Raw genomic sequence first — 24258 nt, forward strand, 5'->3', positions numbered from 1 at the left:
CTGCCTCTTTTCCTAGGTACTGAGCGCCAGAAAGTACTGTCCAGTACAGTGAAGGGGAGACATAAGCCTATTTATTACACAATGACCAGGTGAAGATTTAAATGAATTTTATTCTTATCTGTTTAGTTAGACAATATCAACGTTTAGCACTGAACTAATTAAACCTAATTTATGTACCTTTTTCATAATTCTAATTACTTCTCAAAGCACTGAATTTGCTGTTTAATGCTAGGTTGTTGCTGCATTTACACTCATTTATGTATGCTGTTATCAGTCTGATTACCCAACATTTTGATTTAAAAATTCTATCTGACTAAATATAGGCTACTCTTCCTTTAAGTTTTGGGTAATAGCTTGCTTTTGACAGAATTGGCAACACTGGTACTTGATCAGATATGGTCATAAGACGCATTCAAAACACATGAAAGTACCAGATCGGCTGACTGGTTTTCTGTTGCGCGATCATTCAGAAATTGCAAGTTCAACTCCCGATAATTCCACAGCAAGCTGTGGTCCAGAATCTTGGAAACAAAATTTCTTTTGCTCTCTGGGAGGAAGAAATGGCATCTTCTCTCTCTCTCGTCAGTCACAGCGACACTAGCCAGTTTGGGACTTTTGTGAGCAGATACCGTATTCCTTCATGTGTGTAATGCTAGTCTTCACATGTCTCAGAGGAAGCTCATTTTAACCTTCAACCTCTTGAAATTGGTAGCCGTCATATGAGAGAGGAAACTGGGAGAACATGGGAGGAGGTGTGAATGCCTACTTGTGATCAGGCGGGGTAGAGGGAGGTAAAAATTGTCACTAACAACAGATGACTACAGTCAGTAACTGTACAACTGTGCCATATGCTAGGTGTAGGTGCCAAGTAGAAGTGTATAATAAAATGGCAGCTCAGTGAATAACCGTGTATGTCAGAATATATGTGAGAGATAAAATATGGAAATGTAGTTCTATTTACCGTATATGGTGTTCATTCTTGGTGCTACAGTGTCTTGGTGTTTGTCCTGTTTTGTTGCATTACAAGCTAGAATTAAAATGGGGGGCCCACTTTTTTTTGTTGTTTTTGTTTATTTATTGTTTCACACAATATGCCTACCACTTTAAAGGTGCGAATAGTTTTTTGTTTGTTTTTTTAATTGTGACACAACAATTAAGATCAGAAATCTGGAGTGTGCATAGATATTCACTCCCTTTCATATGAAACCCCTAAATAAGAGCTGGTCCAACAAATTCACTTCATAAGTCACATCATTAGTTGATTAAGATTCACCTGTGTGCAATCAAAGTGTCACATGATGTCTGTATAAATCAACCTGTTCTGGAAGGACCCTGACTCTGCAACACTACTAAACAAGCAACATGAAAACCAAGGAGTAATCCAGAAAGGTCAGAGATAAAATTGTGGAGAAGTAAAGATCAGGGTTGGGTTATAAAAAATATATATATATCCATCCCAAGCTTTGAATAGCCCAGGGAGCACCATTAAATCGATTATAGCAGAATGGAAAGAATATGGCACCACTACAAACCTGACAAGAGAAGGCTGCCCACCAAAACTCACAGACCGTGCGAGGAGGGCACCAAAGATTAGCGCTGAAGGAGCTACAAAGATGCACAGCGGAGATGGGAGTATCTGTCCATAGGGCCACTTTAAGCCGTACACTTCACAGAGTGGGGCTTTATGGAAGAGTGGCCAGAAAAAGCCATTGCTGAAGAAAAGATGTTTGGAGTTTGCCCAGCAGCATGTGTCAGACTCCCCAAACACATGGAAGAAGATTATTTGGTCAAATGAGGCTAAAATTGCACTTTTTGGTCATCATGGGAAACTCCACGTGTGGTGCAAACTCAACACACTCAATCACCCTGAGAACACCATCCTTACAGTGAAGCATGGTGGTGGCAGCATCATGCTGTGGGGATGTTTTTCATCTGCAGGGACAGGAAAGCTGGTCAGGACTGAAAGAAAGCTGAATGGCACTAAATACAGGGCAATTCTGGAGGAAAACCTGTTTGAGTCAGCCAGAGGTTTGAGACTGGGATGAAGGTTCACATTCCAGCAGGACAATGACCCTAAACATACTGCTAAAGCTACACTGGAGTGGTTTAAAGGGAAACATTTAAATGTCTTGGAATGGCCTAATCAAAGCCCAGACCTCAATCCAATTGAGAATCTGTGGCATAACTTGAAGATTGCTGTACACCAGTGCAACTCATCTAACTTGAAGGAGTTGGAGCAGTTTTGCCTTGAGGAATGGGCAAAAATCCCAGTGGCTAGATGTGCTAAGCTAATAGAGACATACCCCAAGAGAATTGCAGCTGTAATTGCAGTAAAAGGTGGCTCTACAAAGTATTGACTTTGGGGGTGTGAATACCTATGCACATGCCAGATTTCTGTTTTTTTCCATCTTATTGTTTGTCACTATTAAAAAAACAAAAAACACCTTTAAAGCGGTAGGCATGTTGTGTAAATCAAATGGTGCTAAGCCCCCAAAAATCAATTTTAATTCCAGCTTGTAATGCGACAAAACAGGACAAACACCAAGGGGGATGAATACTATTGCAAGACACTGTCATTAATTATTTGGACGTTCCCCAATGAGTTCATTATAGCGGGCTGTGGTGTATTATTAAATAATATATTTGACACAACTCTTTGTTCTGGGCGGCACGGTGGTGTAGTGGTTAGCGCTGTCGCCTCACAGCAAGAAGGTCCGGGTTCGAGCCCCGTGGCCAGCGAGGGCCTTTCTGTGTGGAGTTTGCATGTTCTCCCCGTGTCCGCGTGGGTTTCCTCCGGGTGCTCCGGTTTCCCCCACAGTCCAAAGACATGCAGGTTAGGTTAACTGGTGACTCTAAATTGACCGTAGGTGTGAATGTGAGTGTGAATGGTTGTCTGTGTCAGCCCTGTGATGACCTGGCGACTTGTCCAGGGCGTACCCCGCCTTTCGCCCGTAGCCAGCTGGGATAGGCTCCAGCTTGCCTGCGACCCTGTAGAACAGGATAAAGCAGCTACAGATAACGAGATGAGATGAAATGAACTCATCTCATTCTCATCTCATTATCTCTAGCTGCTTTATCCTTCTACAGGGTCGCAGGCAAGCTGGAGCCTATCCCAGCTGACTACGGGCGAAAGGCGGGGTACACCCTGGACAAGTCGCCAGGTCATCACAGGGCTGACACATAGACACAGACAACCATTCACACTCACATTCACACCTACGGTCAATTTAGAGTCACCAGTCAACCTAACCTGCATGTCTTTGGACTGTGGGGGAAACCGGAGCACTCGGAGGAAACCCACGCGGACACGGGGAGAACATGCAAACTCCACACAGAAAGGCCCTCGCCGGCCCCGGGGCTCGAACCCAGGACCTTCTTGCTGTGAGGCGACAGCGCTAACCACTACACCACCGTGCCGCCCTGAAATGAACTCTTTGTTCTCAATTTTATGCAGTTTCTATGTGGTTTTGTTTGTTGTCGTGCTGACCAGTGAATACAAAGTTATGAGTACATTTTCTTCCCACACACCCAAGAGCCAATGTTTTGGGGTCCCCCCATTTTGGTTTGGTTAATTATGTGCCACATGAATCCAAAACAAAAGCATCGTTTACAGTTTCAGTAAGGCTGATGTGTGTAAAAATATCATGAAATGAAATCGTGAAATTTGGGTCTTATTGAGCATACTAAAAAGGGACATGATCAGAGAGGACGATATTCAGTGTCTGGTTTGCTAGAAGGGAGAAGGACCATCAATAAACACAGGATACAGGTTTGAGGCATAGCATGTTTTTAAGCTGCTGATCGAATCCTCTTCTGGGTAATTGTCTTGAATAATTTGGGAATATGTATTATTTAATATTTCCTGTGACTTTGTAGTTCACAAAGTTTTAAGGGAATGAAACTGGTCGCTGAGAAAAGGGACTCTAATTCCACCAACTGTTTTTCTTCCAGCTCCTCTACTCCCAGAATGCATACATACAAAAGGACCTCTAGTCCTCGGTCTCCAACTAATACTGGGGAGCTCTACACCCCGGCACATGAAGAAAACGTGCGCTTTATTCATGACAGTAAGTCTGTCTTTCTATGCATGCTCTTAATGTCCAATTATGCTTTTTTCCATTTTCAAGTGCATTTATGTTAGTATTTGTCAATAATCATGTGTAATTGTAAAAACTATTGTGTTTTTTAACATAGCAGTAGTAAGTTAAGGCCATAATGTTGAATGCATTTGTCACTTCAAATGAGTGACAGGGCATCCCAATGTAGTCCAGACTTACTACGAGTAGATGTTCTAAAATGAGCTTCATGATTGAAAAATTTTATAAATGTTGATAATGTTTCTTATGCTCTCCTTTCAGCATGGTTGTGTGTTTTAAGAGATATTAAATCACCGCAGAACAGTGAACGAGGACCACAAGAATATGTAGAGAAAAGCCCAAACCCTAACTTGCTTTGTGAGTTTTCAGAGCTTCATATTTACTTTGGTTATTACTCTGTTGTTGTTGTTGTTATTATTATTATTATTATTATTATTATTATTATTATAGGTTATTGCAGTGTGATTTTGTTTTTTTTAAAAAAACAGTTTTAAAAAGTGTGGACATTTGAATTAAAATTTCTACATGCATTAAATTTCTACATTCATAAATTCTATAAATTTGGAATTTTATTGACACTGCAATAGTCAATACATACTTCAAGAAGAAAGAGCAGCACAGGGTGACGTTTAAGAGTGGAGGAAGATCTACACAGGTGGACTACATACTCTGCAGAAGGGGTAACCTGAAGGAGATTGGAGATTGTAACATGATGGCAGGGGAGAGTGTAACTAGACAACATCGAGTGGTCGTGTGCAGAATGAGCTTGAAAATGAAAAAGAGGAAACATGAAATAGTGGAGCCAAAGATTAAGTGGTGGAAACTAAGAGGTTGAACATCAGAAGCAGTTTAGGGAAGAAATGAGACGAGCATTGAGTGGTAATGGAAGTCTGCTAGAAGATTGGGATACTACTGCTATACTAGTAAGAGAGGCAGCAAGGAAGGTGCTAGGGTGGTCATCGGAAAGGAGGAAGGAAGACAAGGAGACATGGTGGTGGAACAAAGAAGTGCAGGAAATTATAAAAGAGGCTAGCAAAGAAGAATTGGGATGGTCAGAGAGATGAGGAAAGCAGGCGGTTATACAGAGAAACGAGACAGAAGGCAAATAGAGCAGTAGCGAAGGCGAAAGCAGATGCATACCAGGAGTTGTACGAAAGACTGGAGACCAAAGGAGAGAAAGACCTGTACAGACTAGCTAGGCAGAGAAACAGGGAAGCGAGGGATGTACGGCAGGTAAGAGTGATGAAAGATATAAATGGAAATGTGCTGACAAAGAGTGTGTATTAAGAAGGTGGAAAAAGTACTTTGAGGATTTATTAAATGAGGAGAATCCAAGAGAGAAAAGGTGAAATTAGTTGGAGACAGCAAATCAGGAAGCAGAGTTGGTAAGTAAGGATGAGGTGAGGGCAGCCATGAAAAGAATGAAGACTGGGAAAGCAGTCGGACCAGATGGCATCCCGATTTAGGCTTGGAGATGTTTGGGTGAGACGGCTGTGGAGTTCCTAACAAGATTGTTTAATAAGATCCTAGAGAATGAGAAAATGCCAAATGAGTGAAGAAAGAGCGTGCTAGTCCCAATATACAAGAATAAGGGAGATGTACAGAGCTGCAGTAATTACAGAGGGATAAAATTGATGAGCCACACCATGAAATTATGAGAGGGTATTGGAGGTGAGATTGAGAAGAGAGGTAGCAATCTGTGAACAGCAGTACAGGTTTATGCCAAGGAAGAGCACATCGGATGCAATTTTTGCTTTAAGAATGTTAATGGAGAAGTACAGGGAGGGCCAGAGAAAGCTACATTGTGTGTTTGTAGACCTGGAGAAGGCATACGATAGAGTGCCGAGAGATGAGTTATGGTACTGTATGAGAAAGTGTGGAGTGAATGAGAAGTATATTAGAGTGGTGCAAGACATGTATGAGAACAGTGAAATAGCAGTGAGGTGTGCAGTTGGAATGACTAAATGGTTCAAGGTGAAGGTGGGACTTCATCAAGGATCTACTTTGAGTCCTTTATTGTTTGCCATAGTGATGGATAGCTTGACAGACGAAGTGAGTCACCATGGAACATGATGTTTGCGGATGATATTGTGATGTGGTGAAAGTAGAAAGGAGGTTGAACTGGGTTTGGAAAGATGGAGGTATGCATTGGAACGAAGAGGAATGAAGGTGAGCAGTAGCAAAACAGAATACATGTGCATCAATGAGAATGGGGATGAGAGTGTAGTTGAGAGTGTAGTGAAGATGCAAGGAGTAGACGTAAAGAAAGTTGGTGAATTCAAGTACCTGGGGTCAACTGTGCAGGAAAATGGGGACTGCGATAGTGAGGTGAGAGAGTGCAGGCAAGGTGGAGCAGTTGGAGAAGGATTTCGGGAGTCATTTGTGATAGGAAAGTCCCAGCAAAAGTGAAAGGTAAGATGTATAAGACAGTAGTGAGATCAGCTGTGATGTATGGATTGGAGACTGTACCCTTAACGGACAGACAGGAGGCAAAGTTGGAGGTGGCGGAGTTGAGGATGTTAAGGTTTGCTATGGGAGTGACGAGGTTGGACAGGATAAGGAACGAGCACATCAGAGGGACAGCACATGTGGAGAGCTTTGGAATTAAGCTAAGAGAGATGAGACTGAGATGGTATGGGCACATCCTGAGAAGAAATGCAGAGCATGTTGGAAGGAGAATGTTGAGGATGGAGCTGCCAGGCACACGAAAACGAGGAAGTCCAAAGAGGAGATACATGGATGTGATGTGATGAGAGAGGACATGAAAGTGGCAGGTGTGGTAGAAAAGGATGTGGAAGACAGGGAGCAATGGAGACGAAAGATCCAGTGTGGCGACCCCTAATAGGGAGCAGCAAAAAGAAGATTGACACTGTCATCATCTGCAATTTCCAAACTGTGAGTGAAACCTAAAGAAAAACTGAAAAATACTAAATCTCACAGTTATTGCCAGTGGGAGAGAGGAGATGTAGTAGTTATTGCCAGTCACTGAGGAGATGTAGACTCAGCCCTAGCAGAAGTCTTCAGCGAGGAGCGCCGATTGCGAGGTTCTGTGCAATCGAAACTGTCAGGCGAGTGGGGGACGGGATTCCCTGCTGAGGCTGCACGCAGTGTGCTAGCATGAGCATGTAGCCTATGGGAAACGAATAGTGGGTTGGATTAGCACTAATCCCATGTTTTGGAAGATTGAAAATGTTGTCTTGGGCCCCTCTGGGGTGTCACCAATCCACGTGCAAAGTATAGAGTATGTACATCCAGACATGTCGATTTGCATATGTGAACAGACAGAGACCGACAGCTTTCCTTTAGTATTATAGATATTGAGGATGACAATGCTGGATGACTGGCCACTCATCAACAACATTATTATAACTGTATGGATAAATATTTTTATTATAAATCACTTAACATTCTTTAGTTAGACAGCATTAATGTTTGCTAGTTAGAGTTGCTCCTTGGTTGTTAAAAATGGTTGGCAAAGACAAACTAGGATTAATCTTGTCATTCAGCATGCAAGTCAACCAATCACTATAACATACTTTTGTAGGCCCACTGATTTGTTCCACTTGGGAGGATGCAGTCTTATTACTAAATTGCACCCTCTATTGTTGGGTGTCAGAAATGCATTTACTAGTGCATCTCAAAATATAGGAATATCCTGAAAAAGTTCATAGTTTCATAATTTAATTCAAAAAGGTGTGTGTGTGTGTATACACATTCTCCCCCCCCCCCATGTTCATTACATGCAAAGTGAAATATTTCAAGACTGTTGTAATTTTGATGATTATGGCTTATTGTTCAAGAAAATCAGGAATCTGGTATCTCAAATTATTATAATATTTCATTTCAGGTTTGAGTAGAACAGTACAAATGCAAGTGTATCTCTTGGTCTAGTTCAGTATATGCAACCACAATCATTGGGAAGACTGCTGACTTGACAGTTGTCCAGAAGACCATCATCGACACCCTCCACAAGGAAGGAAACATTTTACCTGGGTGAAGGAGAGGAAGAACTGGACTGTTGCTCAGTGATCCAAAGTCCTCTTTTTCAGATGAAAGTAAATTTTGCATTTCATTTGGAAATCAAGGTCCTAGAGCAGGGATGGGCAACTGGCGGGCGGCATGCGGCCCGCCTCCTTACTCAGTGCGGCCCGTAGATCATTTATTAATTATCAGGAAAAAAAAATAACTGCGGCCTTTTTTTTTTTTACAGTTGTAATTACACTGTTGACCGATAGAGGGCGCTTCCTATGCAAACAATATCGGGGCCCTGGGCCTTACCCCCTTCAGCGAGGAAGAGAGACGAGAGAGTGCAAAAAAAAAGACAACTCGATCAAAAAAACCATACCTTTCAGTCAAGATGGGAAGATTATCTCTTCATAGAATTCAAAGGCAAACCCATGTGTCTGGTTTGCTTAGAAACCATAGCAGTCATGAAAGATTTCAACTTAAATCGCCACTACAACACCTTGCACAAAGTTAAATATAAGAAGTACACTGGAGCTGCAAGGGCCGCTGTCGTAGCTGACCTCAAATCAAAAGTAAACCAACAACAGAGCCACAGCTACACAGGAATCAGCACTCAAAGCCTCTTATGCTGTTTCACTTGAGCTTGCCAAAGCAAAGAAGCCATTGTCAGATGGGGAAATTGTCAAGGTGTGCGCCGTGGAAATGGCCAAAGCTTTTGGTGACGATAAGATGGTTAAACACTTTGAAACGGTCTATTTGTCCTGACGCACAGTGACGCGCAGAATTTTTGACATTCACGATCATGTCGAAATTAAGCTGAGAAAAGTCATGCATGACTGCAAGTACTTCTCCTTGGCTTTGGATGAGAGTACAGATGTGATGGATGTTAGCCAGCTACTGATCTTTACGAGAACTATTGACAGTTCATTTGAAGTGCACAAGGAGCTATTAAAATTGGTTTCTCTGCATGATACAACTAAGGGCACCGATATATTCAACGCTGTTGACAGTGTTGCAAGTGGATATGGTGGCTTTGACAAGCTGTCAACTGTTATTACGGATGGCGCACCCGCGATGCAGGGAAGACACAGAGGTTTCACGGGGCTCTTCCGACAGAGCGGGGTAAACTGCCCTATACTGCACTGTATCATACATCAGGTGAGTAGCCTCATATTAACTGTGAGATGTAGGCCTGAGTTTGACATGGCAGGACAAAAATATTTTTTTAACATGCCATGCATTTTATCTCTCCAGGAAGCCCTCTGCGCGAAGACACTGAACTTTAGCCACATTATGGATTTAGTGACCAAAGTAACAAATCTCATCAGAGGGGGGGGAACAGGTCCCTTTATCACAGGAGGTTCATTGCCTTTTTGGATGAAGTGGACGCCACGTATGGGGATTTACAAATGCACGCTGAGATCAGATGGATGAGTCGAGGGAAGTGTCTGGAGCGTTTTTTTGCGCTGCGCTCTGAACTACCAGTGTTCTTGGAGAACAGTGTTGGTGGTGATACAAGCACCTACTGCAGAAAACTCAGACACACAGTTTATTTGCGACATGGCCTTTCTGACAGACATCACCTCGCATCTCAAGCACCTTAACACACACTTGCAGGGGAGAGACCAAACTGTTTGCGATCTGTATGTGCACACAACCGCATTCCAGTGTAAACTCGACCTATTCATAGAAGGATTTTCTTCCCATCGTCCAAATTTGGCACACTTTCCTGCTTGTGAGGAGATGCGAAAAGATAACCCCAGGTGCGAGAAACTACTTCAGAAGTATAGGGCCGACATCGAAAAATTGCAGGAGCAGTTTAATGATCGTTTCCGAGATTTTCATGTGATGAAACAACAAATTACGCTATTCACGGACCCCGTCTCTGCTGCTGTCAGCAAGCAACCATCAGAACTGCAGCTCGAACTCTGCGAGTTGCAGTCAGATCCGTATTTTCAAGCAAAGCGCAATGAGAGGGGAATTTCATTTTGGAGACTGCTACCAGAGGCACGTTTTCCACTCCTCAGAGATTTTGCTCTGTCAGTGGCCAGCATGTTTGGGAGCACTTAGATTTGTGAGAGCAGCTTTTCAACAATGAAGCACATTAAGTCAAAGAGAGGAACAGATTCACGGATGATACTCTTTTTCATTTGATGAGGATTGGATGCACAAAGATTGACATTGATATCCAGTCTATTGTGCGCCTATCTCATTGAGTTGCACTTAATGTTGGGCCGCTGTTCTTTTTTAGTTTTGTGCCTCATTGAATGTGAGCCCTTTGCACTTTGTTTCTTTTAAAACAAACTTGTTTGTCGTTTAACAAGACGAGCATTATGTTAAAAATGCATTTCAGTGTGGAAAATATTAAATAAATGTATGTTGGTTCAATAAACATACAGACATAAGAATATACAAATATTTTGTTCTATTTAAAATTCTTTTGTAACTTCTCTCATATATCTGATTAGTTGAAGTGCGCGGTCATGTGGCCCTCTGATGGTGGTGATGAAAAATTGTGGCCCTCTTTATCATGCAAGTTGCCCATCCCTGTCCTAGAGTCTGGAGGAAGAGCGGAGAGGCACAGAATCCAAGGAGTTTGAAGTCCAGTCTGAAGTTTCTGCAGTTTATGATGATTTGGGGTGCCATGTCATCTGCTGATAGGGCGGCACGGTGGTGTAGTGGTTAGCGCTGTCACCTCACAGCAAGAAGGTCCTGGGTTTGAGCCCCGTGGCCGGCGAGGGCCTTTCTGTGCGGAGTTTGCATGTTCTCCCCGTGTCCGCGTGGGTTTCCTCCGGGTGCTCCGGTTTCCCCCACAGTCCAAAGACATGCAGGTTAGGTTAACTGGTGACTCTAAATTGACCGTAGGTGTGAATGTGAGTGTGAATGGTTGTCTGTGTCTATGTGTCAGCCCTGTGTTGACCTGGTGACTTGTCCAGGGTGTACCCCGCCTTTCGCCCGTAGTCAGCTGGGATAGGCTCCAGCTTGCCTGTGACCCTGTAGAAGGATAAAGCGGCTAGAGATAATGAGATGAGATGTCATCTGCTGATGTTGGTCTACTGTGTTTTATCAAGTCCACTGAGCAACAGTCCAGTTCTTTCTCTCCTTAGCCCAGGTAAAACACTTCTGACATGATCTCTGGTTCAGGAGTGGCTTGATATTAGGATGCGACAATTGTAGCCCCTTTTCTGAAGAAGTCTGTGTGCAGTGGCTCTTGATGCACTGCCATCAACCTCCGTCCACTCCTTGTGAAGCTCTCACAAGTTCTTGAATCAACTTTTCTTGACAATCCTCTCAAGGCTACAGTCATCCCTGTTGCTTGTGTACCTTTTCCAGCCAGCCTTTTCAGCAATGACTTCCTGTGGCTTACCCTCCTTGTGGAGTGTGTCGATGATCATCATCTGGACAATGGTCAAGTCAGCAGTCTTCCCCATGATTGTAGTTGCATCTACTGAACTAGACTGAGAGAGACATATGGCCCTTTTCCACTACCCTTTTTCAGCTCACTTCAGCCCGACACGGCTCGCGTTTCGACTACCAAAAAACAGCACGACTCAGCTCGCTTCAGCCCTGCTTAGCCCCTAAAACTCGCACCGTTTTGGAGTGGGGCTGAAGCGAGCCAAAGCGAGCCGAGTGAGGCTGGGGGCGTGAGCAGACACTCCCCTGTGCACTGATTGGTGAGGAGGAGTGTCCTCACATGCCCACACACGCCCCGCGAGCACGCTGGGATCTGTAAACCCGGAAGAAGAAGAATTACAAATTACGAGAATTTCTGAAGCCTTATGCGCCTCGCCTCATCTATACGCTCTTGCCAGTATCTGTTGGCGTTGCCGGTGACAACAAGCCACAGCACCAAGACCAGCAACACTAACGACTCCATGTCCTCCATGTTTATTGTTTACTATCCGGGTTGTGAGACTACCGCTTAAAAGCTCACTGATGTCACTGTTTGCGCAGCCTAACGACATCACGTGACGTCCACCCACTTTCGCTAACTCCACCCAATGTGTCCACCCACTTCCAGCCAGCACGGTTCAGCGCGGTTGTAGTCGAAATGCAACTCCAATAGCCTCACTCAGCTCGACTCAGCACGGCACGGCTCGGCTCAGCCCGACTCAGCCGCGTTTGTAGTGGAAAAGCGGCAATGGTATTTATGCAGTTTGAGTAAAACTCAAAATGAAATATTCTAATAATTTGAGAGACTGGATTTCTGGTTTTCATGAGCTATAAGCCATAATAATCAAAATTAAAACAAAAAAGCATATTCCCTACTCTACCCCCAACAATTTGTGGCTAATCTTGTTAAACATGAATGCATTTTATTTAGCGGCTCACAGACTTTTCATCTCATCTCATTATCTCTAGCCGCTTTATCCTGTTCTACAGGGTCTCAGGCAAGCTGGAGCCTATCCCAGCTGACTACGGGCGAAAGGCGGGGTACACCCTGGACAAGTCGCCAGGTCATCACAGGGCTGACACATAGACACAGACAACCATTCACACTCCCATTCACACCTACGGTCTATTTAGAGTCACCAGTTAACCTGACCTGCATGTCTTTGGACTGTGGGGGAAACCGGAGCACCCGGAGGAAACCCACGCGGACACGGGGAGAACATGCAAACTCCACACAGAAAGGCCCTTGCCGGCCACGGGGCTCGAACCCGGACCTTCTTGCTGTGAGGCAACAGCGCTAGCCACTACACCACCGTGCTGCCCTCACAGACTTTTATTTTGACCAAAATGTTTTGGGCTGAGCTATAGTCCGCCTTGTGGTGTGTTGCGGCAGTTCATTAAAAGTTTGGAAACGAATGACATGGTTGTCTTGTGTAGTGACTAGCAATGGTAGCAGAGGATGGTTACAAATTATAAAAATCCACTGACCTTCGATGAAGGGAAGCCATACGAAAGTTGGAAGAACGAAGTAGAAATGTGGATTAGAGTGATGGAGCTCGGAAAGAAGAAGAAGCAAGCGCTTGCAGTGGCTCTGGGACTAACAGGGAGAGCCCGGAAAACCGCAATGGAGATACCCGTGGACGACCTTAACAAAGACACTGGCATGACTACGCTAATGGAAAAACTTGACGGTTTCTAGTAGAGGAAAAGGACAGGACATATGAGGCATATTCAAACTTTGACAAGATAGCGAGAGACAGTAGTGTGTCCATGGCGGACTTCATAATTGAATTTGAACAGCGATACACGCGAATGCGCAAGTATAAAATGGAACTGCCCGATGCCGTATTAGCATTTAAACTACTGGATACTGCATGCTTGGACATGAAAGACAAACAATTAGCTTTGATGGCCTGTACAGATTTGAGTTTTGCTGCAATGAAATCGGCACTGAAACGGATTTTCGGCGGGAAAACGTCTGGTCAAACGATTGGAATAAATCATGAAGCTGCATATGTAACAACGGAACAGAAACGACAACATAAAGGCAGACCGTGGCCAAAACAAGATGAGCAACAGAAAGCACCGCTGCCTGGTACTAACCCATTGGACAGATATGGGCGCAGATCCAAATGTGCCGTTTGTCAAAGTACATTTCATTGGGCTAAAGACTGCCCACACGAGTGAACAGGTTAAAGTCACCGACGACTGTGAGACTTAAGACGCTGAGGAGTGCAACATCACTCTTTTTTTTTTACAAAAGAATCACCCACTAATGCTGAAATCCTGTTGACTGAATGTTTTGGCTCTGCAGTAATAGACACAGCATGTACACATACTGTGTGTGGTGAGGAATGGCTAGACAGTTACAGTGGTGCTTGAAAGTTTGTGAACCCTTTCAAATTTTCTATATTTCTGCATAAATATGGCCTAAAACAACATCAGATTGGGGCGGCACGGTGGTGTAGTGGTTAGCGCTGTCACCTCACAGCAAGAAGGTCTGGGTTCGAGCCCTGTGGCCGGCGAGGGCCTTTCTGTGCGGAGTTTGCATGTTCTCCCCGTGTCCGCGTGGGTTTCCTCCGGGTGCTCCGGTTTCCCCCACAGTCCAAAGACATGCAGGTTAGGTTAACTGGTGACTCTAAATTGACCGTAGGTGTGAATGTGAGTGTGAATGGTTGTCTGTGTCTGTGTCAGCCCTGTGATGACCTGGCGACTTGTCCAGGGTGTACCCCGCCTTTCGCCCGTAGTCAGCTGGGATAGGCTCCAGCTTGCCTGCGACCCTGTAGAACAGGATAAAGCGGCTAGAGATAATGAGATGAGATGAGACAACGTCAGATTTTCACATAAGTCCTAAAAGTAGATAAAGAGAACCCAGTTAAACAAATGAGACAAAAATATTATACTTAGTCATTTTTTTATTGAGGAAAATGATCCAGTATTACATATCTGTGAGTGGCAAAATTATGTGAACCTTTGCTTTCAGTATCTAATGTGACACCCCCCCCCTTGTGCAGCAATAACTGCAACTAAACGTTTCCAGTAACTGTTGATCAGTCCTGCACACCGGCTTGGAGGAATTTTAGCCCATTCCTCCATACAGAACACCTTCAACTCTGGGATGTTGGTGGGTTTCCTCACATGAACTGCTCGCTTCAGGTCCTTCCACAACATTTCGATTGGATTAAGGTCAGGACTTTGACTTGGCCATTCCAAAACATTAACTTTTTATTCTTCTTTAACCATTCTTTGGTAGAACGACTTGTGTGCTTAGGGTCGTTGTCTTGCTGCATGACCCACCTTCTCTTGAGATTCAGTTCTTGGACAGATGTCCTGACATTTTCCTTTAGAATTCGCTGGTATAATTCAGAATTCATTGTTCCATCAATGATGTCAAGCCATCCTGGCCCAGATGCAGCAAAACAGGCCCAAACCATGATACTACCACCACCATGTTTCACAGATGGGATAAGGTTCTTATGATGGAATGCAGTGTTTTCCTTTTTCCAAACATAATGCTTCACATTTAACGAAAAAGTTCTACTTTGGTCTTATCCATCCACAAAACATTTTTCTAATAGCCTTCTGGCTTGTTCACATGATCTTTAGCAAACTGCAGATGAGCAGCAATGTTCTTTTTGGAGAGGAGTGGCTTTCTCCTTGCAACCCTGCCATGCACACCATTGTTGTTCAGTGTTCTCCTGATGGTGGACTCATGAACATTAGCCAATGTGAGAGATGCCTTCAGTTGCTTAGAAGTTACCCTGGGGTCCTTTGTGACCTCACCGACTATTACACACCTTGCTCTTGGAGTGATCTTTGTTGGTTGACCACTCCTGGGGAGGGTAACAATGGCCTTGAATTTCCTCCATTTGTACACAATCTGTCTTACTGTGGATTGGTGGAGTCCAAACTCTTTAGAGATGGTTTTGTAACCTTTTCCAGCCTGATGAGCATCAACAACGCTTTTTTTGAGGTCCTCAGAAATCTCCTTTGTTCATGCCATGATGCACTTCCATAAACATGTGTTGTGAAGATCAGACTTTGATAGATCCCTGTTCTTTAAAGAAAACAGGGTGCCCACTCACACCTGATTGTCATCCCATTGATTGAAAACACCTGACTCTACTTTCACCTTCAAATTAACTTCTAATCCTAGAGGTTCACATACTTTTCCCACTCACAGATATGTAATATTGGATCATTTTCCTCAATAAATAAATGACCAAGTATAATATTTTTATCTCATTTGTTTAACTGGGTTCTCTTTATCTACTTTTAGGACTTGTGTGAAAATCTGTTGATGTTTTAGGTCATATTTATGCAGAAATATAGAAAATTCTAAAGGGTTCACAAACTTTCAAGCAGCACTGTATGTCAAAGGACTGGGTAAAAGTGAGAGAGAGAATCTGAAGATGTCTGAACAACAAAGTAATAGGCCGTTTAAGTTTGGGGATGGGAAAGTTGTCCATTCCACCAGAAAACTAAAGATTCCTGCAAAAATTGGCAAGACAAAGTGCAACATTGAGATCGAAGTCGTTCCAGCTAAGATTCCACTTCTTTTGAGTAAAGCATCCATGAAGAGAGCAGGAACTCTACTCGATATGAAAAATGACAGCACAGTGATGTTCCAGCAACCTATAAAGCTGGACTTTACGAGCTCTGGCCATTACTGTGTGAACATTATGGATAAAGAGGGCAGAGCTATTCAAGCTGATGACGGTGTACTCCTATCAATTGAGCATGAGGATGTCACTCCACATGAGAACAGAGATGAAGAAATACTGACAATCTCAGAAAACATGAACACAACAGAGAAGAAAAAGATTCTTTTGAAGCTTCACAGACAATTTGGTCACACTTCTATCGACAGATTGCTGAGGCTCCTGTTAAGCTCTGGAAACAGAGATGCTGAGTGTGCTACCATTCTTCAGAGAATTGTGAATGAGTGTGAAACCTGTCAGAGACACAGCAAGATTAAACCGAGGCCTGCTGTTGGCCTTCGACTAGCATCTCAGCACAATGAAACTGTGGCAGTCGACCTCCATGAACTAGAGCCAGGTCTGTGGTATCTGCACATTATTGACCAGTTTACAAGATTTGGTGCAGGAAGTGTCTTGATTACAAAGAAAGGATCTGAAATCGTTAAACACTTCATACACGACTGGATAAGCGTCCATGGCCCACCTCAGAAGCTGTTCAGTGACAATGGAGGAGAGTTCAACAATGAAGAGGTCAGAGATATGGCAGAAAACTTCAACATTGAAGTAAAAACAACTGCGGGATACAGCCCCTGGAGTAATGGGTTAATAGAGCGACACAAACTCTCACTGAGATCATTATGAAAGTCAAGACAAGTAACAACTGTGACTGGGACACTGCATTGGATTGGGCACTTATGGCAAAGAATACCATGCAAAATGTTCACGGTTATAGTCCTCATCAGCTAGTATTTGGACAGAATCCTAACCTGCCCTCTGTGCTAACTGACAAGCCACCTGCCCTGGAGGGCACCACGAAAAGTGAGTGGGTAGCGAAACACATCTCTGCATTGCACGCAGCTAAAAAGGCATTTACAGAGGCAGTGTTCTGAGAGAATAAGAAGAGCACTATGCAAGCAGGTGCGTAATACAGATGAGAGATACGAAACAGGTGACAAGGTGTACTACAAGAGAGTGGATTGTCCAGAATGGAAGGGACCAGGAGTTGTGATCGATCAGGATGGAGCAGTGGTGTTTGTCAGACATGGAAGCACCTGTGTTAGGGTGCACTACCTCAGACTTATGAAAATGAAAGATGGTGATGAACATGCCATAAATGAAAACGCAGAGAGAATCACAGACTTTGAACAGAGACAGAACTCAACAACTGATGCTGACAGTGTGAATGACTCTGATGACGAGGATCCTGAAAATCACAATGATGTTGATAATGACACTGAGAAAGGAGTATCGACAGGAGGGCAGGCAGAACATCACAACAATGCTGGTACAGAGACAGAAACTGATGTGGAGCACAGAACTGAAGTTAATCTGAAAAGTGGACAAGTTTTGAACTACAGAGATCGTCACAGTGGGACTATACACAGAGCAGAAGTTCTTGGGCGGGCAGGTAAGGCCACAGGCAAATACAAAAGCTGGTACAACCTACAATTCATTGAACCAGCCAATGTTAAGGGCAAAATTGATTCAGTTGATATATCAAAATTGGAGAACCTTCAGGTAGAGCCCATTGTTGATACTACAAACAGTGATGTGTTAATAACAAGAGATGTGTCATTTGACCATGCAAAGCAAGAAGAGTTAAAGAATTGGAGAGATAACATTGTGTTTGAAAATGTGCCAGACAAAGGACAGAACAGCATTAGTACGCGATGGGTATGCACCCTGAAGGAGACACCTACTGGTGTAGTACCAAAAGCAAGGCTAGTGGCAAGAGGTTTTGAAGAGTTTAGAGCATCACAGTTACCGACAGATTCACTGACTTGTGCCACAGAATCTCTTCGACTACTTTTAGCTGTTATCTGTCAAAGGCAATGGACACTCCATTCCATGGACATAAAAGCTGCCTTCCTACAGGGGATGGAACTATCATGTGACATTTACATCAGGCCTCCTCCTGAGGCAGACTGCAAAGGAATATTATGGAAACTTAAAAGGTGTGTGTATGGTTTGGCAGATGCCTCACTGTACTGGTACAACAGAGTGAGGGAAATAGTGCTGGAAGCAGGAGGCAAGATATCCAAGGTCAACCCTGCTGTTTTCTACTGGACTGATCAGGACTGTAATGTGATGGGAATACTTGCCTGCCATGTAGATGACTTCATGTGGGGGAGGCACACAAAGTTTCTCCAAAACAGTGATACCTCACCTCAGGTCAGTCTTTCAAGTTGGTCGTGAGGAGCATGATAACTTCTGCTATGTGGGAATGGATTTTGTAACTGTTAAGAAAACTGTGAAAGTCCACCAGGAAAATTACATTCAGCGCTTGCAACCTACCGGTATACACATGTCACCTTCACGAGCTGTGCAATAGGACTCTTCTCTTTGTGAAGATGAAAGAGACCAACTCCGGTCAAAGATAGGCCAGATTCTCTGGGTAGCACGACAGAGTAGGCCAGATGTCCTGTTTGATGCCAGCAACCTGGCCTCCAAACTTAAAAATGCTACAGTGCAAACAATCCACGAGGCAAACAGAATTGTATGCGAGCTTAAATCAAAGAGAGTTATGCTTACCTTTCAACATTTGGGAAGTGACCAGGCTCTCAAACTCGTAATGTTCAGTGATGCCTCATTTGGAAATCTTTCAGATGGAGGCAGTCAGGGTGGACATATGATTGTTTTGATGGGAGAAAATGGAAAATTTTCCCCTCTGGCATGGCAGTCAAAGAGAGTTAAAAGGGTTGTGCGAAGTACCCTTGCTGGAGAAACATTGGCAATGTCTGATGGGATCGATAATGCCATTTTTCTGGCAATGCTGTTCTCTGAACTGACATCAGGTGACACTGAACACTCACAACCCATCATCTGTGTAACAGACAATCATTCCCTTGTTGATGCACTGAAGTCTACCAAGTCCGTTTCTGAGAAAAGACTCCGCTTGGAAATGAGCAGCATCAAAGAACTTGTTCAAATGCAGAGGATTGAGCGTGTGTTATGGAGCAACACAAAAGAACAGCTTGCGGACTGTCTGACCAAAAAGGGTGCATCAGCTCACTAGCTGCTGAAAGCACTAAGTGATGGACAATGGGAGCTTCAATAAATGGGGCACTTTAAAGATATCTTTTTTGAGATTATTAAATTGGTGTTATCTCTTCAGGGTGCCAGATAATTGTGAAGATTTTAGTTAAATATTTTACTGGTGTGTTTTTTGTTTTTTTGTTTTTTTAAGAAGACAATTAGTTTGTTAAACATGTATGCATTTTATTTAGTGGCTCACAAACTTTTATTTTGACCAAAAATGTTTTGGGCTGAGCTATAGTCCGCCTTGTAGTGTGTTGCGGCAGTTGATTAAAAGTTTGGAAACGAATGACATGGTTGTCTTGTGTAGTGACTAGCAAATCTTACTTAGACACCATGATTTTGATTTGATTTTTTTAAGTCTTGTTGAAGCATGTGTTTAATCTGTTTCAGCCTTCACCCCAGTGGACCTGAGTGAACTCAGGAGGCCAAGCACACAGGACTGCAAGAAGTCTTAATGAATTTCCCCTCTCATCTTGGTCCAGCAGCTTTTTTTTTTCCCCACTTACTCTCTTTGGGGCTTTTTTTATGCCAACAACCTTCTGTCAGCCACATTTAAGCCAGAAACCTTCTTCCTTCTCTGCCTCATCGAACTCTGGTCTCAACAAACTGGCTGATCTATGTTCAAGGCCCGTCATATCTCTGATTCTCATGCTGAATCTGTGCACCTCTTATTCACAGAGTTCAAATTTCAGGGAATTTGTTGTCACTTTATTTTTTTTCATTTTGTATTCTGGATTTTTTTCATACACGTTGTTTATAATAAAGATTATAACCAGACAGAAGGAGATGGCAGGAGGAAGTCAGTATGCAGTGACAGAGAGAAGGACTTGCACTCTGAAAAACATGACGGGCTGTGGCCTTAAACATAGGCTCAACTTTCAAACATGGCACTTTCAAGGAAAGTGCTGAAATGCTGGGGGGGGTTAAGTTAGTTTGATAGAATAAAATATTGTAATAGTAAAGGAAGGCCAAATATTTTTTAACAGAGATACCACATTCTTTTTTTTTATTAAGAAAATAAATACTTGCAAAAGAGTATAATTACATTTTTCTGTGTCTTTTAAGCCTTGAAATTTAAATAAAATGTTATGGTATCTCAACCTATAGTTCACAATTGCATTATTCTCATTTCATCCCCCTGTATGTTTACTCTCACTAATTGGTACAATAATTGGACATGATTGTATATGACTGCAGCATGCTAAAAACTACTGGTGTTCATACATGCTGGTGCAGGACAGCTTGAAGTCCAAACATAAATACATCTGAGAAGGGAATATGACAGTATTGATCACTCGTGGCAAAAAAAGTGAAAATAACTTAATTTTATTTTGCAAAGGGCTTTTCTGCCTCACACCTCCAGGTCCTTGACTTGATCCTGAGTTTGCCCCTCAGGGTGAAGGAGTGTGTGTGTGCATGATCCCCTGTGATGGACTGGCACTCAGGGTGACCTTAACCAGGCTGGAGCGGTTAGTGAAGATGAATAAATATTTTGCGACCACGTATCGAGTGAACGTGAAGGTGCTTGAATGTTTAACAGACTTGCTGCTGTTGATTTTGTCAAGGAAGCAAATAGGATATGCCATATAGAGTTAACATGAAACCCCCACCCAGAATTTAAGTACTCACGCTGTCAAAACGCACATGACTAAAACGAAAGTGCAATTTAGACCAGGGACTGTTTTAACTGTAAATTAATGTCACTGACCCCCTCAGCACAGATTTATTTGATAAATATAATCCAGCTATTCAGATGTGTATAATAAAATTCTCCCTATTTATTGGAGCCCAAGAGTTTTTGATGAGCACTGGATGATCTCTTGAGCATTCCAGAGAACACATTAGGTCCAAGTTTTACATTATCAAGGTTTGAATTAAACCCATTTGATCCATGTGACCAGTCAGATCAGTTAATAATAACTATAAGAATATTGTGATTTCCACCATCATCTACAACAACCACTTCTATAACCATCATAATTAAAGTACTTTTTTAAATGAATCTATGGGCTTTAGACATGTAATAAAACTCTAAAATCCCTTGTGATCCATTAGAAACCAAACCCCAAGCTATACACTTGCAGGCCAAGTGTTGCTTTCCCATCACAAAAGCAGACCTGTGATTGTAGGAGTAGTTTAGATCAAAAAATATTACTGGTGATTTTCCACTGTATGATGTCACTATTTCTGCTGCCAAGTGAGTCATGCCGTACTTAAGTACCTGTGCTAAATTTGGTTGCCCTTCTTACGAAGTAACCTTAAGTGCTAAGCCAAGACATGGAGGAGTAGATAAAAATACTGCAAACCATCGATTGATCAAACTCAGTCACACAGACATTGTGATTAATATCTCTGGCTGAAATTGCTTCTCTACTGGCACAACAGTCTTGAGTAGTAAGCTAGTGTTGTGTCTGCCAAAGGTTCTTGCTTTTCTCTTGGCTTGAAGAGGTCAGGCTAGAAAACTGTACATATTTTTTCAACCTCTGTCTGAGTTGTTGAAGTTAACATTTTTACTCCTACAGTTCATAGCTGAAGGAAGTACAAAATCATATATATGTGACGAACCGTCAGGGCTTTCAAGGTATTCAGAGAAGGTTCAGGAATCCTCAGAGGGGGGAAAAACTGTCTGAGTAATTCTGTAAATAAAATTATGAATTTTAAATCAAAATAAATAAAATAAAAATGGTCTCTGTGTTCCTTGTTTGCAACTTTACACTATTACACCCACTGGTTTCTGTTGTTTTCTGTCTATGTACTGCACATTTGAGTGGTTTTGTGTTGGAAAAACAAAAAATGCAACCAATCAGAAATTTTTCGACAGAGTCTCTGGGGAGAATATCCTCCATCCAGGGTAGTCCAATTCCTTGACAGAATGCCCTGACCATTAAACTAAATGAGAGTGGACATTTGGATTGACAATTTGATCGGACATTTGGATTGACAATTTGATCATCCAATTGTATTTGGATTTGTAGCCAATAGGCGTATTCTTTCAGCTCCAGGTATTCTTTATATATGTATTATTCAAAAAAAGTAGGGGATATTTTATTTTGAGATCCAAATTTTCACATATACAAAGGGATACAAAAGCATGTTGTATAGTTCCTTACTGAGGAAGCATTTCCAAAGAAATTCATCACCCAAACACATCAATGACACTCTCATGATCAGCACGGGATGCTACTGATGATCAAGGGGGTCGTGCCACAAATTTGCATGACTCTGAATTGGAAGGTTAGAGCCACTCCAAAGGAAGATTTTGAAGAGAAAGCATCAGATTATCAGTGGTTGAAGTCGTTAATTAAACAGAGACCATGCGCCGTCTAACACAGGATGAGAGGTTACGTGCCCTTGGCATGCTACAGGTTGGCACAAGACAGGTCGTTGTGGCAAGAGCACTGAATGTTTCCCAGTCTGTCATCAGCAGATTATGGTCCAGACATCGTGCTACAGGGTCTGTTCAGGATAGACCACGATCCGGGCGACCAAGGGCAACAACTCAGGCTCAGGACAGATTCATCCGCACTATTGCCTTGAGAAATCGTATGGTAACAGCAAATCAGATAAGGTCTCAACTTTGAAGGGATACTGGCTTGGTAGTGAGTGGCCAGACCATCAGGAATCGACTGCACAGATTTCACTTACACGCCCGACGTCCTCGTGTCATTCCCTGTTTGAGGGATCATCACATTAGGGCCAGACTCCAATGGTGTCGTCATCATCAACGCTGGGATAATCGCCGATGGAACCACGTAATGTTCTCAGATGAGTCGAGGTTCACTGTGGACTTCCTGGACAGACGCAGGAGGGTTTGGCGCCGACGTAACGAACGTTTCCATGATGTTAACGTCATTAGACATGATCCGTATGGGGGTGGCTCTGTAATGGTGTGGGGAGGCATCACTGCTGCCGGCAGAACAGACTTGCATGTTGTTGCTGGACGTGTCACAGGGCAGTACTACCGGGACAACATCTTGGCACCCCATGTTGTGCCGTTTGCACGTCGTTATGGCCGCCATTTCATTTTCCAAGATGGCAATGCCAGATGTCATAGGGCCAGGATCATTACAGATTACCTCCAGCAGCAGAATATCACCAGATTACCATGGCCAGCACTCAGTCCGGACCTTTCCCCCATCAAGCATGTCTGGGACATGCTTGGACAGCGGCTACGCCAACGTCAACAACCTCCTGCCAATGTCCAAGAACTTGCTGCAGCATTGCAACAGGAATGGAATAACATTCCCCAAAATGACCTGGGACGTCTCGTTAGGAGTATGCCACGCCGAATTCGAGCTTGTCTAGCCAACCGAGGGGGTTTTACCCGCTACTGACTCGGTTTCAAAATGGTGGTAAATTTGCTGTGTGACCCTGTGTTTGTGTTGACCCTTATTCTGGAGAATCTGTCCTTTACTGACTGTACACAGGGTTTCGAATAAATTGACAAATGTTTCCTTAATGTTTTTCTGTCATTTGTTTCCTTCCTGACCTCATGATCTGCATTTCATTCTACTTGTAAATCCAATATCCCCTACTTTTTTTGAATAGTATATATACTAGTGCATCTCAAAAAATTAGAATATTGTGAAAAAGTTCAATATTTTCCATCAGTTATTTAAGAAAGTGAAAATGTTATATATTATAGACTCATTACACATAAACTAAAATGTTTCAAGCATTTTTCTATTTTAATTTTAATCAGTATGGCATACAGTACAAAAACATTAAAAAAAATCTCAAAATATTAGAATATTTCATTTCGAGTTTGAGTAAAACAGTATGAACACAGTGTATCTCTCAGTCTAGTTCAGTACACACAACCACAATCATGGGGAAGACTGCTGACTTGACTGTTGTCCAGAAGATGATCACTGATGCCCTCCACAAGGAGGGTAAGCCACAAAAGGTCATTGCTGAAAAGGATGGCTGGAAAAGGTGCACAAGCAACAGGGATGTCCGCAGTCTTGAGAGGATTATCAAGAAAAGTTGATTCAAGAACTTGGGAGAGCTTCACAAGGAGTGGACTGAGGCTGGTGTCAGTGACTACGTTTACATTCACATCC

General features: G+C 43.0%; 1 protein-coding gene across 7 annotated transcripts in view; it reads left to right on the forward strand.

Moving 5' to 3' along the window:
* mcrip1 (MAPK regulated corepressor interacting protein 1) overlaps positions 1-21881 on the forward strand; it is a 33488-nt gene extending 11607 nt beyond the window's left edge. For 3 of the 7 annotated variants that reach the window (XM_060901493.1, XM_060901490.1, XM_060901492.1), the window contains 4 exons: positions 17-89; positions 3952-4067; positions 4359-4454; positions 8308-10760. In XM_060901493.1, coding sequence (XP_060757476.1) covers positions 82-89; positions 3952-4067; positions 4359-4454; positions 8308-8477 — 390 coding nt within the window. In that variant the 5' untranslated portion in view covers positions 17-81 and the 3' untranslated portion in view covers positions 8478-10760. The other 4 variants (XR_009650848.1, XM_060901491.1, XM_060901494.1 and 1 more) reach the window with 4 other exon arrangements.
* The last annotated feature ends 2377 nt before the right edge of the window (positions 21882-24258 follow it).

Source organism: Neoarius graeffei, chromosome 20, assembly GCF_027579695.1.
Source record: "Neoarius graeffei isolate fNeoGra1 chromosome 20, fNeoGra1.pri, whole genome shotgun sequence".
Taxonomy (NCBI): domain Eukaryota; kingdom Metazoa; phylum Chordata; class Actinopteri; order Siluriformes; family Ariidae; genus Neoarius; species Neoarius graeffei.